We start from the raw sequence: 18,384 nt of genomic DNA on the forward strand, positions 1-18,384 counted from the left end.
AGAGAAAGAGCGAGTGTGGAGGGTGATGGGGGGGGGGGTTCAGTCTAGGCAGTGTGAGCTGGGTGGAGCGAGGCGTGGGCAGGGCAGCCTTCGAAGCGTGCTAGGTGGGTGGCAGCATCAACGCCCAGGACCAGAAGTCACAAACCTTTCTTGACTCTCTTCGGAGGAGTTACTGGGGTTACTGTTGTTACTGGACAAACCACACGGACACAGTTATCACGATAATACACCAGCTCTATGGCAACCTAACACTGTTAACGACTGTGCAACAACCGCCCTGTCTACTTAGCGTGGCCCTAATCACTTATGGCCTTTGTTACAGACACAGATAGGCAGGAGACAGGAACCAGGAACGGCTCTGCGGTCTGCACCCTCCCCAAAAAATGCCCTAATGATTTCCAGGAGCGGCAGCGCCGGCTGTTTTAATCATATTTTGTCATCAATAAAGCAACAACAAACAGGATTTTCCCTCCGAGGGACGGAGGCAATGATTTCCTGGCATGACGTGAACGGTCCACTGAGGTAATGGGAGTCAGAAGACTATGTTGAGTGCACTTTAACCATCAACACACAGCTACAGTTTCAGCCTCGCTCCTGATCTGTGTGCAAACAAAGACGGATCTTTATGCAATAGGGCGATATGCAACCATTTAGTGAACATAGTCCGAATTAGGATGACCCTGTAGTAAGAGTTCTATGGCCAGTTTTCTGGATCCAAATTGAGCCTAACCCCAGACTAAAAACTGTGCTCAATGACAGCCCAGAATCTCCATTGAAATAGCTTTCTAGTCCGGGTCAGGACTAGTCAATCTATCTGTGTCTGGGAAAGCCGGCCCATAAAGATTTAATTTAATCTACCATCTAATTATGACAGTTATCAAAGAACACATGGGGATGTGTTCGTATGATATGACTGATCAACACATGGAAAATAAGCAGCTCTCGCACACCAGTTAGTCAATAAAAGGTTTCTCAACCGTGACCGTCCTCATCGGTATAAACCTTAATACAACCATAGAGACCTTTTTGAATTATGATTTTGGTCATTGCTAAAAGCACCCGTCGCATTTTTCCTTTTCTTTCCTTTTTTCCCCCCTCCCCGAGGAACGCTCAACTAGCCAATCAACCGCTCAACAACAAAATTGCGAGAAAAAAAAGGTGCACGCGTTCCTTGTTGCAATACCATGGTCGTTTGTTATTGCAGTCACGCTGCACAGGTGATCAGATCTCCCGACACTTGCCAAAATCGAAGCATCCCATTGATATGATACAGCGATCTTCTGGAATGCGCAGCATGACCGCAATAAAGACGACGTGGAACTCAACCAATGACACAGCAGCGATGACAGTGAGTGTTTCTATACTAAAAGAGTGGTACGCTTACCTGTAGTACTGGGAGCTGAAGAGGTCGTTTGGACAACTGAAAACAGGCAAAGGGAGAGTGACACTCTCCTGTTAGCACACTGACGGTTAAAGGAAAACTAGTAAAGGGAAAGGGGGGATACCTAGTCAGTTGTACAACTGAATGCGTTCAACTGAAATGTGTCTTCCGCATTTAACCCAACGCCTCTAGCAGCTTTACTAAAGATGATTTGAAGCTCAGGTTCTTGTTTTCTGTCATGTTTCCATTAATTAAACCATTCGGTTGTTAGTATGTTCTGCCTGTTCATTTTCTCTTAGCAGTCAAACCGGACATCTTGACATAAAATATACAAGACATGACAAATAAGACAGTGGACAGACAACTTACTGGCTTTGATGCTGAAGAGGAAGGAGTCTGTGCCATGGACGTTGGAGGCGTTACAGTTGGCTGTGACGTCAGATGTCACCTTGACGCTCACCACACTGAGAACCCCGTCCTCTGTCTGTCTGTGGGACACCTCCTTCAGGATCTAGCACACACAGGGGAATAAAGCACAGATAAGACTTGAAACCAAAACACTGTCTATGTCCCAAATGGCATCCTATTCCAGATATAGTGCACTACTTTTGCCCAGAGCCCTATGGGCCCGGGTCAAAAGTAGTGCACTACAATGGGAAAAGGTGGCCATTTGGGACAACCCAATCGCAGATATATCGGTTCAGAAAGGAAAGTTGAACATGAGTTACTTTGTCTATTAACCTTGTTACAGGAAAATACCCATGTAGCCAGGATCGGAACAGATCTGTGTGTAAATAGATCAAAAGAAGAAAAAAACACACCATTGTCCCTCTTTCCTTCCCAGCCAGCCGAAACATTGTCTGTATGAGCTGACCCAGAGGAGCCCTCTGTTCCTGCTGGTCTGACTGACTGTCGGTCTGTCTGCTTACCTGTGATTCGTCAGAGGAGCTCCAGGTGATAACAGGGGTTGGGTATCCTCTAGCATGGCAGCTCAGGTTAAGGAACTTATCTGTGACCTCCTCCAGGACTGTGTCTGCTGACTCCTTGATCTCTGGGGGTCCTGTATGGAAGAGGGGGACGGAGGGTTAGTTGTGTGTGTGTATGTGTGTGTGTGTGTGTGTGTGTGTGTGCATGCGTGCAGGCAGGCGGGCTCACCCTGTATGTGGACATGTAAAGAGCCACTGGTCTCCAGTCCTTCCAGTGAAGGCACCTTCACCACACACACGTATGTCCCCGCCATGTCAAACACAGCATCCTTCAGGGTCAGTGTGTGGCCCTCTGCAAAATGTTCTCCTTTCTACACACACACACACACACACACACACGTCTATGAGGGAAACAATATAAATCTAGCAGCCACACCTCTTAAAGAACACATCTGAGTTTCGAAAGACATAGTCGAGACAGATATCAGGGGGCTGTGGGAGCTGTTTTGTTAGACATTATCGATCATAGTTTGCTGCTGAAAAAAAATCCTCTACAAAATCCTTTACATCCTCTGCCTTATTGTGGATCGAGAGTTACTTATCTCACGGAACACAGCGGAAGTTATTTAATGGATGCCTCTCTAACGTAAACCAGGTAGAGTTTGGCATATGTCAAGGTAGCTGTCATGGCCTCTCACCTTTACATTTTTTTTCTAATGTCCTACCACTGGTATTGAGTAAAGCATGTGTGTCTATGTACGCTAATGACTTAACATTATACACTACAGCTACCACAGTAAAAATCACTGCAACACTGAACAAAGAGTAGCAGTCAGTTCTAAAATAGGTGGCAAGCAATAAGCTAGTCCTAAATATATCAAAAACTAAAATAATTGTATTTGGGACCAAACACTAGCTAAACTCTTAATCTAATCTAAATCTTGTAATGAATAATGTGGCAATTGAGCAAGTTGAGGGAACTAAACTGCTTGGTGTAACCCAAGATTGTAAACTGGGAGGTTCAAAACATATTGATGCAACGCGAGAAACGCGCACCACTACAGTACATATTGCGGAACTCTCTTCCACACCAAGTAACTCAAGCGAGCAGTAAAATCAAACTTCAAAAAACAGATAAAACAACGCCTCATGGCAGAACACGGAAAGTGAAGCGACACACACACACGCGCGCGCACACACACACACACTCTAAAACACACATTCTACACACACACACACATTGTAATGTTGAGGTATTGGCTCAGTGGCCTACTGTAATTTACCTTGAACCATTCAGTGTGTGTGGGCAGGGAGGACAGGGCATTGCAGGTGGCCATCAGCTCCTCTCCCTGGGCCATGACATGGGTGTCTTTGGGAATCAACACAGCCTGGTCCAGATCTATGGACACACAACATGCACTGTTAAGAATACTGCTACACTACTCTACATACAGTAGGCCAATGTTAGTAACCAGATCAAAGGGGCAATGGTATACATTGTCCCCATTCAGTTTCACATTTGCGAGCCCACAAAACCTTCTGCACTCCATTACACCACATTTCACTACTACTGCAATAACTAGGCCAGGAGTTTTTCCCAAGCCAGGGAATAACTCTAGGCCCTAGTCATTGGACCATAGCGAGGGTCCTAAGTTTATTCTGGTCATGTCACAACTTTTGGGGCTACTACAGTGCCTTGCGAAAGTATTCGGCCCCCTTGAACTTTGCGACCTTTTGCCACATTTCAGGCTTCAAACATAAAGATATAAAACTGTATTTTTTTGTGAAGAATCAACAACAAGTGGGACACAATCATGAAGTGGAACGACATTTATTGGATATTTCAAACTTTTTTAACAAATCAAAAACTGAAAAATTGGGCGTGCAAAATTATTCAGACCCTTTACTTTCAGTGCAGCAAACTCTCTCCAGAAGTTTAGTGAGGATCTCTGAATGATCCAATGTTGACCTAAATGACTAATGATGATCAATACAATCCACCTGTGTGTAATCAAGTCTCCGTATAAATGCACCTGCACTGTGATAGTCTCAGAGGTCCGTCAAAAGCGCAGAGAGCATCATGAAGAACAAGGAACACACCAGGCAGGTCCGAGATACTGTTGTGAAGAAGTTTAAAGCCGGATTTGGATACAAAAAGATTTCCCAAGCTTTAAACATCCCAAGGAGCACTGTGCAAGCGATAATATTGAAATGGAAGGAGTATCAGACCACTGCAAATCTACCAAGACCTGGCCGTCCCTCTAAACTTTCAGCTCATACAAGGAGAAGACTGATCAGAGATGCAGCCAAGAGGCCCATGATCACTCTGGATGAACTGCAGAGATCTACAGCTGAGGTGGGAGACTCTGTCCATAGGACAACAATCTTATTGTAGTCTTAGTATAATCTTAGTATATTGCACAAATCTGGCCTTTATGGAAGAGTGGCAAGAAGAAAGCCATTTCTTAAAGATATCCATAAAAAGTGTTGTTTAAAGTTTGCCACAAGCCACCTGGGAGACACACCAAACATGTGGAAGAAGGTGCTCTGGTCAGATGAAACCAAAATTGAACTTTTTGGCAACAATGCAAAACGTTATGTTTGGCGTAAAAGCAACACAGCTCATCACCCTGAACACACCATCCCCACTGTCAAACATGGTGGTGGCAGCATCATGGGTTGGGCCTGCTTTTCTTCAGCAGGGACAGGGAAGATGGTTAAAATTGATGGGAAGATGGATGGAGCCAAATACAGGACCATTCTGGAAGAACCTGATGGAGTCTGCAAAAGACCTGAGACTGGGACGGAGATTTGTCTTCCAACAAGACAATGATCCAAAACATAAAGCAAAATCTACAATGGAATGGTTCAAAAAATAACATATCCAGGTGTTAGAATGGCCAAGTCAAAGTCCAGACCTGAATCCAATCGAGAATCTGTGGAAAGAACTGAAAACTGCTGTTCACAAATGCTCTCCATCCAACCTCACTGAGCTCGAGCTGTTTTGCAAGGAGGAATGGGAAAAAATTTCAGTCTCTCGATGTGCAAAACTGATAGAGACATACCCCAAGCGACTTACAGCTGTAATCGCAGCAAAAGGTGGCGCTACAAAGTATTAACTTAAGGGGGCTGAATAATTTTGCACGCCCAATTTTTCAGTTTTTGATTTGTTAAAAAAGTTTGAAATATCCAATAAATGTCGTTCCACTTCATGATTGTGTCCCACTTGTTGTTGATTCTTCACGAAAAAAATACAGTTTTATATCTTTATGTTTGAAGCCTGAAATGTGGCAAAAGGTCGCAAAGTTCAAGGGGGCCGAATACTTTCGCAAGGCACTGTAATAATGACTAATGTCCCAGAAACTGTACCAGAGGAACGTTTCACTCACAGTCGACGAAGAGCTCTGTGTGCCCTACGGTTTCTTCATGCGTGTCCAGGTCTAGTGAGGTACAGGTGATGTTGCCGCTGCTTAGACGCATCACGTCTTTCAGGACCAACACGTTCAGCTCCGATTCCAGCTCTTGCTACAGAGAGGGAGTGGCATTTATAACACACATCAACCGTGTCGTGTGTTAACACACAAATTCATGCACGAGCGCACATACACCCAATGACACACAATCCACATCCAATCACTTACAGTAAACACATGCATCAATGTATATAGTTCTGTTTATGGTTGGAGGCACAGAATATATATATATTTTTTTACATGGGACTAGGAGTAGGCATGGGTTTCTTACCATATTGTGCATGAATGTAAAGGGTGGTTGAGGATTCCCGTTGGCACGGCAATGGACCTCAACTGTGTCCCCTTCTTTGACACGCCCCTTTGGTGACTCCACCCACACATCAAGAGAAGTGGTTGGATCTGAAGAGATTTTGTATTTTATTTAACCTTTGTTTATCCAGGAAAGTCAGCAAGATGTAAGACCTAATTCTTGCTAACAAAGACGACCTGGAAAGTGGCAAGTGTAGCCATGTCAAGTTCGGTACAAAACATGAGACTTCAAAACTTGACAGAAACAAGTGGCGATAGCACAAAGAGTCGGAAAATAAAAATGTTGCACTGTGGCATAGTTGCTTGCATTTATGATTCCTACTTCTCGTTGAGACTGAACACGATTTGAGACGGCAATGTACTTGTGTAAGTCTGTGACTGCATGTGTATCGTTTTCTACTGTCTCCATATAAGGTGGGACACATTAAGAGGCACAGTAGACTCACAGTGGACAGTGATGTTGATCTTGTTGGTCTCAGTCATCTTGGTTCCACCAGGGACAAGGTAGCTGACTTCGCAGTAGAAGAACGAATCCTCGTCTTCCTTGACCACATTCAGGTGAAGGTCACTCTGGACAGTGTACAGACCACTGGACTCCTTAGTGACCAGGGTCACCACACTGACCTCTGTGAGACATGCAGCACATATGGAAAACAGAGAACTTGAGTTACTGTAGAAGTGTAGATGTTGATGTATGCCCAATGGCCAGGTTGAATACAAGGGGTATTCAGAATACTATCGCTTCTTTTTGTTTTGTATTTTTAAATACATGTTGTTTTTTCTTCATATTTTCAGCTCAAATCCAAAGCCACATTTCATATTCAGGCACATGAAACAGACATCTATTTTTCCAACAGGCTGTGTCATAGTAATCACGGATCTTTGTTCCTTAAGTTCACTGTCAAATTCTTGACTGAAGTCAATCTGATCTTCATATTTGATAACAGAAAAAAATATGTTTGTTCCTTGTGAGATCCGAGGCATGTTTACAACATTCTAAATGCGTTTACTATTGTCACGTTGCCCACACACACAAAGCAGGAAGAGCATGAAGCAGATGTGGAACTGCTAGCTGTTATTATCAACTCTGTTTCACCTAGCGTAGATACTAATGTCAGGGGGTGTCTATGGACACGGTGGTCAAAGCCTCGGTAGTACTCACCGCCTGGCGTGTTCTGTAGTGGGCTCTGGTCACGGTACCAAGTGATGTTGGGCCTGGGGTAGCCATTCTTAGCCTCACAGCTCCCTATCTATGGTGAAAGATGACATTACACGGTCAGTGTGTAAACCCTTTTCTCCTCGATTTTGGGGATAAAAAGCTTAATTTTAAATATTTTATACACTAAAACCATCCTAATTTTAATTTCTCTAAATGGTTAGTGTTACAAGTCCTCCAAAGTTACAAGCCCTTACCTTATCCACATGCTATACCCTGAAGTCCTCACTGACCGTAGCTATCGCTAACAATGTGTTGTTAGTTTGTTTGTTTTTACCTTAGATGGGTTATTTTTGCTGACAGAGATCCCAGAGTGCACCCCCTCAATGTTTGGACGATCAGGCGACGCTAGAGAGGAACAATGGATGACATCACATAGGGAGCGATAGCTAGAATAGTCCAGGACTAGGCTAAATCTGGGTCCAGGAAACTGGCCAGAGCAATGGGTGCATCACACTCTTACCGAACACCTTGAGCATTGTGCGTCCCTCCATGTTACCCGCTGACAGTCCGTTGACTTGGCAGATGAACTCTAGCTCATCCTCCAGCGCCACGTCCCTGATGGTCAGCACCACCTCGCTGCTCTTCCCCATCCCGTTCACACTGATCTTGTCTGTGAACTGCCCGTCCCGGTCGACTACCTGCACGTTTCTGTCTCCGTAGTAGATCCTCGAGCGGACGTTGGTCTTCGTGATCTACGATCGAAGGTTGAATTCAATTGTCAGTTGGAAAACAGGGCAGAGACAGAGGTGACGGATCCTTGAGATTCATGGGCGTGAAGTAAATCTTTGTGCCCATGTAAATCTCCCATTTACATCAACGTTAGCCGACGCATAAATGTACAGATGGATCTCGAGTTAGGACTCAGCCCAGAGAGCTAAGAGAGCATGTGTTCATTTGTGAAACAGGGATCTGAGATGGAAGGGATGTGTTAGCCTGGTTGTCAGATCTGTTGGTCCTTTAGCCAACTGCTAACAGAGTTAGATTTGGCAACCAGGCTAACGTGTGTGTGCGCGTCTGTCCATGTGCATGCATTTGTGTGTGGGACTACTCACCATGTACCACTGGATAATGACATCATCGTGGCTGTCTGAGACCGTGAACATGCAGGTGATCTGGGCCGTGTCCCCAAGGAACACCTCCACTCTGTCCTCCATGTTCACCTCCACCTTGGCCCAGGCTGCTGTAGAGACAGAGAGTTTGAGATCAATTTCATTGCAGGCCGACTGTGCAGAATCAGTCACGTTTAAAGCAACTTTGCACAATGACGTGAAAGTTTGTAGCTTTGATCATCCTTTTAATAATTTCTGTGTCAACATTAAAGATGGAATCCGCAGTAGGGGGAAACTGCGCCGATGGCCGCCCCACACGTGCAATGATGTCAGATGGGAAAAAACAGCGTTTGTTGTTTGCAGTAACTTCTTTGTTTTTGTAATATCACAATTTTAAAGCATGCATGCGCACATAAGCACACACACACACACATCTTCCTGGCCTGACGTGGTAGGAGCTCAAAATAAGCAACAAAAAGCTCATAATGGTCAAAGAAGAAAAATAGGCTATGACAGGAATTCTGGGAGCCCACCCATGTCCATATTAATGTGCTGCATTCCAGTGTGTCACTGTTCAAGGAGGGAAGAAAGACTCAATTTACAGACCGCATAGTGAGCCAGTGTTCGGCTCTCTCACAGAGGAATGAGTGTTTTTTTCCCTCCAAGCGTCTCACAGCGTGAGGCATCGTACTGTATGAGGACACAGGCCAGAAGGGCACTTTACACACTTTATGAACTTTACACACAATATGAAAGCAGACTCCTTCCTATAGCGTAATCTAGTACGCTTCACTTCCGGTTGAATTAGCTCTGTTTTGTTGTTTCGTAAAGTTTTGAAAGTGTATTGAAAAGTTTCTTAGTAGGAAAGGAAATGCCAACAACTAACAGTGAGCCATCGTGCTCATGCATAAAAAAAAACAAATAATGAAAGTAAAGCATTGCCAGTTTGAATTTAGAATTTTTCTTCTTTGTTTTATAAGAAACAATGTTGAAAATTCCAAATTGTTTGCATAGTTAACTTACACACACAGCTCTGACACACACACTTACCTCACCAGACATGTCATCAGGGGTATTTTCATAGTCCCCAAATCCAGAACAAATCTTAAAAAGTGTACAGTACTATATAGAGCCATTATTGCATGGAACTCTCATATCATATTGCTCAAATGAACATCAAACCTGGTTTTAAAAAGCAGGTAAAGCAACACCTCATGGCACAACGCCTCTCCCCTTTTTGACCTAGATAGTTTGTGTGTATGTATTGATATGTAGGCTACGTGAGCCCTTTTTAAATTGATGTAATTCTGTTCTTGAGCTATTATTGTCCATTAATGTTCTGTGTTACGTCAAGTTTCATATTTTGTGTGGACCCCAGGAAGAGTGCCAGTTGCTTTCACAACAGCTAATGGGGATCCTAATAAAAATAACACAGAATAGAAAAAAATTGAGATTGGTAATGACCCCTTGCTGTGCCTTTAGACATTTCTGCCAATATGCAATGTTAATTACTCACTTTCAGTAGCATGCTGTGAGTTAAGAGAAAGAAATGTGGCAAGTCAATCATGTGTGATTTTTTTTTATGTGGACAGAGTGTGTGGGTGTGGGGGGGGGGGGGGGGGGCTTATCGGCTGCATGGTCTACGTACATGCAGTGTATGTATATGTGCGTATCTTCATTTTCACTTTAATAGGTGAGAGTTCACATTGAGGGCACATTAACACTCACTGAGCACTTTTGATCTCAACACCACAGTGACAGCCAGGTTATTATCTCCTGACACACACACACACACACACACACACACACACACACACACTTCTCTGGAACCACCAGAGGCTAATGGAGGAAGAAGGATGTAGTCTTAGTACAGTGATCCAATTAGGTATCCCCACAAAAATATTTCCTGTGCATTAGCAACGGAACAACAGGCCAATGCTGACTCACTCTGAAGGGGTCATGTTTACAGTCATCATGTTCCAATTCTCAAGCTATCCTCTCTACATACAGTACCAGTCAAAAGTTTGGACACGCCTACTCGTTCCTTGTTTTTTCTTTATTTTGACTATTTTCAACATTGTAGAATAATAGTGGAAACATCAAAACTATGAAATAACACATATGAAATCATGTATTAACTCAAAAAAAAGTGTTCAACAAAACAAAATATATTTTATATTTGAGATTCTTCAAAGATTCTATAAGAGGAACAGGAAGTCAAGCAGTAGAACATTTTAAGTGCCCGTACTCAGCTCCGGTGAGCTCCTGCCCAAGACAAGCACTATGTGTGTTTATGTGCATGAATTTGTGTGCGCGTAAACAGGAGGAGGGTGGGGATTGACATTGGTCTCTGTATTGAGATTTATAACAAGTTACTGATGATCGGGAGGCCAGAATGTAAGAGGAGCAGTGCCCCTTGTCCCACGTTGTGCACATGTGAGGTGAGTACCTTCACGTGCAGAAGAGATACTTTAAAACCTTATGTTGCCCTTATAAAGGCATTATGAATGCAGTCTACTGTAAGATGTTACCAAGACCTTTCTCCCATGGTTTTAGGCATTATCTTACCTAACATGGTAGATAATAATCACATGGTTACCACGCAAATAAACAAAATGCTTGATATCAGGTGTTGAAAACATACTTTCATCATTGTGACATAACGCTTTGAAGGTTTTTAGAATGTGATTACCTAGTAGATTAGACTGGACACATTAAGAATGTCTTTAAAAAATGTTTCTTGAATGTTTTTGAAGAAAAAAGTCAGACTTTGGCTTGGGGCAGTTGCCAGCATACCTAAGAACCAACCACTTTGAACATCATAATTTAGTCTAATTAGCACAAACGAGTCTGAGACACACATCTGGAGCGGGCTGACAACAACTCTGATTATGTCTAGGTGTTGACATGCTCTCTGACAGAAGACGTGCGATTTAAAAGAGTTTCCTTACATTTCACTAACAAGGAAGTCACTGTTGATAGTTCAAGTGAGGACCGAAGGTGGCCCCACCTTGCAGTGTTCCAGCTGTCCATGCTCAATCATGTGAGATCTGTGTGCTTGCCAACAAAGCATGGCGTAATTACACCAGACAACACAAACAAGCATTTTCAGGTTAATTCTTCATTATTGTTTCTCTTTTCAAAGACATATAAAGGGAGAGCTCTCTTTTTTCAGGCCATATTATATCAAACATTTTGTATACCTGCACACCAGACTTTGATGTCTTTGCAGACATAACTCCTGCCTACAAACACCTAGTGCTGAGCAATTAACCAGAAATGTAGGTTATATTTCTGTTTTTAAACAACTAATTGAGGACATATGTTCAATTATTTAAATTCCATTCGGTTCGTTTTTTTTCTGTGAGCTCAACGCGCACATCGCACAGTTCTCCAGAGATAAATCAGATCCAACCTGAACTGTGCGATATAGTTGGGAGTTGTAGTTTCCAACAAGCCAATATTCTACATAGTTTAGCGCATAAAACGTGGTAATTAACTAGAATGACCAAAATCCATTGCGCATCACTTGTCCGGTCTGTGTTTATTTTACACCCGCTACGGAAAAGAGTAGAGTGCGCAATCGTGAGGTGATATAGAGAGCAGCTGTTGCTTCATGAGGTACAGTAACTCTACCTGAGAATACATGATCAAGGTAAGGGTTTTCCAAACTGGGTCCCAAACTGTTTTGGTTTTTGACCTAGCACTGCACATCTAATTCAAATAATCAAAGCTTAATGATGATTATTTGAATCAGCTGTGTAGTGCTAGGGGGAAAAAACGAATCGTGCCCAGGACCGAGTTTGGGAAACTAAGTGATCTAAGTTATTTATAGTTGGTATTCCGTAGTCATAAAAGTATACCTTATTTACTTTGAAGTCAGACCGCATAGGCAGCAGCTCTATAGAGATGAGATGATAACTTTGAAGTCATCACATTAAACAAATATACACAACAACATATTTTATTAAAGTAATGTGAATAAATGATGGTTAACAAGTGATAAGCAGTAATGGGCAGTCACTACCATCATGGGACTTTGATTAATTGTTTTATTCTGTGTTATTACAGCATTCAACCCACATAATGCATGGTGCATTTAATGTTGAAAAATCAACCTCAAAAATCTCTTGTCTCTCGTCCAGCTGAACCGAATCAACCCACCAGCTGCTACGCAAACAAGCGCACAAGCAACCACACAAACAACACGCACGCTCATGCACACTCACTGACCATGTCTGAATACATACTGGAACTGCATACTAATTTCACCATTTGATCTAGTAGAATTTTCCAACAACTGCTGATAATCAGATTCATTGCACTATCACGCATTAGATTATGCATTCTGAGTACTATTTTAGAGATTTCACATACTTTAAAGCTTCCCCCACCCCAACCTGCAGCTCAGAAAAACAGAAGCCTCCAGACAGGTAGATGAGATACGGCACTGGCTTTTCAAAGCCTGGAATGTGTTTTGACTCGAAGCGATGGATGGAGGGACACTTGGCACACTGTGCCCTACCTGCCTCGCTCCCTCTGTCTGTCAGTCTAGCTAGCCTGGCTTTAGGCCAAGCCAGCAGCAGCTGGAGAGAAGAGATGCAGGTGTGGGGCACTCACACACACACACCATTTCTTATCTTTTCATATACTTTATCTTCCCACGTCATCCGCTTCAACCACTGGACCTTGACAGGATATCTGGGCTTCAACCACACTTGCCGACGACCTGCATTGTTAATTACATACTATCAGAGTCTCAGCAGTCATCTTTGGGATTCAATTAATGTTGCTACTGATGATTTTAAGGAGGCTGTTCATGCGCTTTCCTAACTGAGAGACCTGAGCTCAACGCACCGTCTGGTTCTTTGACATCTCCACCCCTCTGGGTGACCCTGACAAGACTGCTCATCCCTGTCGTCTGGCTTGGGGGGGCTATGGAGGGGCCCAAATCCCTGTGAGGGGGAGGGTGGGGCAGTGGATTCACATCTGTGCTCAGACCCCCAACCAACAACCACCCTCCACCCCTAAATGAAGCATGTCCTCACCAATCAACCCTGAAACAAAGTTTGTTTACATAACGTTCATATATAATGCCTACAATGTATTTAATGTACTCTTGATCTCACAGTCAGGCGAGTGTGTCTCTGAATAGTTTGTAGCTGTAAAGTCTGACTCGCTAGATTAATCTGTTCTAAACAAGATTAGGGCCAAATCTAAATATTCTATATAATATTTCGATATCAGCTATGGATTCTTCCCACTAAAAATAAATCATTAAAAAAAATGTATAGTGGGCTCTACCATGGTTTTCTGTAAATTTACTTTTCACAAAGCTAAAATGATTTGCTAGGATGAACAGTACAGTTATTCAATGTGTACTTATCATTTTCCCCATGCATGTTTGTTATAGAATCTGCTCACTGCACAATATATGTTTCCATACATACTTATAAACACCACTCATTGTTCATAATGACAGTTCAATGACATCTCTGTCACCTCTAAGAATAACAACGCCATATAAACCCTCCTCATAGCTGCCCATGTCCCTTAATGTTGATGATGTGGTTGTTACTGACAAGAAGCACATGGCTGAGCTCTTTAATCACCACTTCATTAAGTCAGGATTCCTATTTGACTCAGCCATGCATTCTTGGCCGTCCAACATCTCCTACCTCTTCTAATGCAACTAGCCCCGATGATCCTCCCTCTTTTTTTCCCCTGCCCTGCTACAAAGTTTCTCACTGCAGGCGGTCAATGAGTCCGAGGTGCTAAAGGAGCTCCTTTAACTTGACACCAAAACAACATCTGGGTCAGATGGTTTAGACCCTTTCTTCTTTAAGGTTGCTGCCCCTATCATCGCCAAGCCTATCTCTGACCTTTTAAACCTGTCTCTCCTTTCTGGGGAGGTTCCCATTGCTTGGAAGGCAGCTACAGTTGGTCCTTTAATTAAAAGGGGAGATCAAGCTGATCCTAACTGTTATAGGCCTATTTCTATTTGTTCCTGTTTATCAAAAGTGTTGGAAAAACTTGTCAATTATCAACTGACTGGCTTTCTTGATGTCTATAGTATTCTCTCAGGGATGCAATCTGGTTTCCGCTCAGGTTATGGATGTGTCACTGCAACCTTAAAGGTCCTCAATGATGTCACCATTGCCCTTGACTTTAAGCAATGTTGTGCTCTTTTTTTATTGACTTGGCCATAGCTTTTGATACGGTAGACTATTCCATTCTTGTGGGCCGGCTAAGGAGTATTGGTGTCTGAGGGGTCTTTGGCCTGTTTTGCTAACTACCTCTCTCAAAGAGTGCAGGGTATAAAGTCAGAAAATCTGCTGTCTCAGCCATTGCTTGTCACCAGGGGAGTACCCCAAGGCTCGATCCTACGCCACACGCGCTTCTCAAATTAAGTGAACAACATAGCTCAGGCAGTGGGGCGGCAGGGTAGCCTAGTGGTTAGAGCGTTGGACTAGTAACCGGAAGGTTGTGAGTTCAAACCCCCGAGCTGACAAGGTACAAATCTGTCGTTCTGCCCCTGAACAGGCAGTTAACCCACTGTTCCCAGGCCATCATTGAAAATAAGAATTTGTTCTTAACTGACTTGCCTGGTTAAATAAAGGTAAAAAAAAAAAATAAAAAGTAGGAAGCTCTCTCATCCATTTACATGCAGATGATACAGTCGTATACTCAGCTGGCCCCTCCCCATATTTTGTGTTAAATGCTCTACAACAAAGCTTTCTTAGTGTCCAACATGCTTTCTCTGCCCTTAACCTTGTTTTGAACACTTCCAAAACAAAGGTCATGTGGTTTGGTAAGAAGAATGCCCCTCTTCCCACAGGTGTGATTACTATCTCTGAGGGTTTAGAGCTTGAGGTAGTCACCTCATACAAGTACTTGGGAGTATGGCTAGACGGTACACTGTCCCTCTCAGCACATATCAAAGCTGCAGGCTAAAGTTAAATCTAGACTTCGTTTCCTCTATCAAAATCTCTCCTCTTTCATCCCAGCTGCCAAACTAACATGTAAGGGTGCTCTCGAGCGACTAGATGTTCTTTACCATTCGGCCATCCGATTTGCCACCAATGCTCCTTATATGACACATCACTGCACTATATACTCCTCTGTAAACTGGTCATCTCGGTATACTTGTTGCAAAACCCACTGTTTGATGCTTATTTATAAAACCCTCTTAGGCCTCACTCCTCCATATCTGAGATACAGTGCCTTGCGAAAGTATTCGGCCCCCTTGAACTTTGCGACCTTTTGCCACATTTCAGGCTTCAAACATAAAGATACAAAACTGTATTTTTTTGTGAAGAATCAACAACAAGTGGGACACAATCATGAAGTGGAACGACATTAATTGGATATTTCAAACTTTTTTTAACAAATCAAAAACTGAAAAATTGGGCGTGCAAAATTATTCAGCCCCTTTACTTTCAGTGCAGCAAACTCTCTCCAGAAGTTCAGTTAGGATCTCTGAATGATCCAATGTTGACCTAAATGACTAATGATTATAAATACAATCCACCTGTGTGTAATCAAGTCTCCGATTAAATGCACCTGCACTGTGATAGTCTCAGAGGTCCGTTAAAAGCGCAGAGAGCATCATGAAGAACAAGGAACACACCAGGCAGGTCCGAGATACTGTTGTGAAGAAGTTTAAAGCCGGATTTGGATACAAAAAGATTTCCCAAGCTTTAAACATCCCAAGGAGCACTGTGCAAGCGATAATATTGAAATGGAAGGAGTATCAGACCACTGCAAATCTACCAAGACCTGGGCGTCCCTCTAAACTTTCAGCTCATACAAGGAGAAGACTGATCAGAGATTCAGCCAAGAGGCCCATGATCACTCTGGATGAACTGCAGAGATCTACAGCTGAGGTGGGAGACTCTGTCCATAGGACAACAATCAGTCGTATATTGCACAAATCTGGCCTTTATGGAAGAGTGGCAAGAAGAAAGCCATTTCATAAAGATATCCATAAAAAGTGTTGTTTAAAGTTTGCCACAAGCCACCTGGGAGACACACCAAACATGTGGAAGAAGGTGCTCTGGTCAGATGAAACCAAAATTGAACTTTTTGGCAACAATGCAAAACGTTATGTTTGATGTAAAAGCAACACACCATCCCCACTGTCAAACATGGTGGTGGCAGCATCATGGTTTGGGCCTGCTTCTCTTCAGCAGGGACAGGGAAGATGGTTAAAATTGATGGGAAGATGGATGGAGCCAAATACAGGACCATTCTGGAAGAGAACCTGATGGAGTCTGCAAAAGACCTGAGACTGGGACGGAGATTTGTCTTCCAACAAGACAATGATCCAAAACATAAAGCAAAATCTACAATGGAATGGTTCAAAAATAAACATAACCAGGTTTTAGAATGGCCAAGTCAAAGTCCAGACCTGAATCCAATCGAGAATCTGTGGAAAGAACTGAAAACTGCTGTTCACAAATGCTCTCCATCCAACCTCACTGAGCTCGAGCTGTTTTGCAAGGAGGAATGGGAAAAAATGTCAGTCTCTCGATGTGCAAAACTGATAGAGACATACCCCAAGCGACTTACAGCTGTAATCGCAGCAAAAGGTGGCGCTACAAAGGGGGCTGAATAATTTTGCACGCCCAATTTTTCAGTTTTTGATTTGTTAAAAAAGTTTGAAATATCCAATAAATGTCGTTCCACTTCATGATTGTGTCCCACTTGTTGTTGATTCTTCACAAAAAAATACAGTTTTATATCTTTATGTTTGAAGCCTGAAATGTGGCAAAAGGTCGCAAAGTTCAAGGGGGCCGAATACTTTCGCAAGGCACTGTATCTACTGCAGCCCTCATCCTCCACATACAGCACCCATTCTGTCAGTCACATTCTGTTAAAGGTCCTTTGCGTGATGTATTGTCGTCTCTACCTTCTTGCCCTTTGTGCTGTTGTCTGTGCCCAACAATGTTTTGTGCTGCTGCCATGTTGTGTTGCTACCATGTTGTGTTGTCATGTGTTGCTGCCTTGCTATGTTGTGTACCACTAGTTCCCCCTGTTGCCTTTACTAGAAGTCTTAAAATCCTTGAGAGGAATCTCTCTCTGAGGCATTCCCAAAGATGTAAATATGAGGGCCTTGTCAAGAGCTCCTCAATCAAATGAGTTCTGCTGCTTTACCCTCTGTCTTTTCTAACAGGCACCAAAGAAAGAGTTCCCCTTTTATCATCAGATCCATCAAATGCCCTTTTATCTGTCAAAACCACTGATGCTCAGAAGTTACGCGACACAGGCGTACAATTTGCAGTCAAGCACGTCTGCCCACACAGAACGTGTTTAAAGTCTTATCATCAAATATGCTTTGTGACTAGACCTTCAAAGAGAATGGCAACGTGATCACAGGCGTGCATGCTTCAGAGCGAATGAGAAGAAGCCCACTATGAAGCATCAGACACTAGGACGCCAGGACTTGGCCGTCCCCCTAATTATTGCCTGGCTCATTAACTTTCAATATCCTCTTTTGGGAGTCTGTTTTATTAAGAGCAGAGTGTAGTTACCCCCTAGACACTGATGTTAAATCAATTTATGATTTTTTCCCACTAATGGGTAAATGTAGGATTGGGGAAGCTGATCCTTGATCTGTACCTAGTGGAAACTTCACCCCAGAGCATTTTATTTACAACTTCCTGCTAGGTTTTGAATAGCAACAGCAGGGTGACAACACTTCTTATCAGAAGAGCTATTGAAAAACATGTCTCACTACTAGCTATAGACTAGGGTTTCCCAAACTCGGTCCTAGCCCCCCCCACCCCTACCCAGGGTGGGCCCCAGGACTGAGTTTGGGAAACCCTGCTATAGATAACCTAGAACTTAAAAACACATACATACTGTATATCATTAGCACTGTTGTGAAGAATAACCCAAATTTCACCAGTTGGACGACTGGGTTCCCTTTGATACATATGCAGTACCGTATAACATGCTACTTTTAATGTCAAAACTGAAGTACCATGTTGAACAATTATTGTAATGGCAGTAGTTCTGTAAATGT

At 43.0% G+C, this 18,384-nt stretch overlaps 1 protein-coding gene across 12 annotated transcripts in view; it reads right to left on the minus strand.

The window, feature by feature from the left end:
• The window catches only part of LOC110503542 (cell surface glycoprotein MUC18), a 67,359-nt gene that overhangs the window by 5,139 nt on the left and 43,836 nt on the right, over window positions 1-18,384 (minus strand). For 5 of the 12 annotated variants that reach the window (XM_021581914.3, XM_021581917.3, XM_021581916.3 and 2 more), the window contains exons 2-14: window positions 8,361-8,488; window positions 7,769-8,000; window positions 7,583-7,653; window positions 7,252-7,339; window positions 6,536-6,715; window positions 6,052-6,179; window positions 5,697-5,832; window positions 3,591-3,706; window positions 2,537-2,678; window positions 2,311-2,441; window positions 1,751-1,892; window positions 1,385-1,420; window positions 146-190 (exon numbers count right to left, since the gene is read on the minus strand). In XM_021581914.3, the coding sequence (XP_021437589.2) occupies window positions 146-190; window positions 1,385-1,420; window positions 1,751-1,892; window positions 2,311-2,441; window positions 2,537-2,678; window positions 3,591-3,706; window positions 5,697-5,832; window positions 6,052-6,179; window positions 6,536-6,715; window positions 7,252-7,339; window positions 7,583-7,653; window positions 7,769-8,000; window positions 8,361-8,488 (1,575 nt within the window). The remainder of the gene's footprint in view (window positions 1-145; window positions 191-1,384; window positions 1,421-1,750; window positions 1,893-2,310; window positions 2,442-2,536; window positions 2,679-3,590; window positions 3,707-5,696; window positions 5,833-6,051; window positions 6,180-6,535; window positions 6,716-7,251; window positions 7,340-7,582; window positions 7,654-7,768; window positions 8,001-8,360; window positions 8,489-18,384) is intronic. The other 7 variants (XM_021581919.3, XM_090218105.1, XM_090218104.1 and 4 more) reach the window with 3 other exon arrangements.

This window comes from Oncorhynchus mykiss, chromosome 24 (assembly GCF_057628025.1).
Source record: "Oncorhynchus mykiss isolate SJ-2025 chromosome 24, ASM5762802v1, whole genome shotgun sequence".
Classification (NCBI taxonomy): domain Eukaryota; kingdom Metazoa; phylum Chordata; class Actinopteri; order Salmoniformes; family Salmonidae; genus Oncorhynchus; species Oncorhynchus mykiss.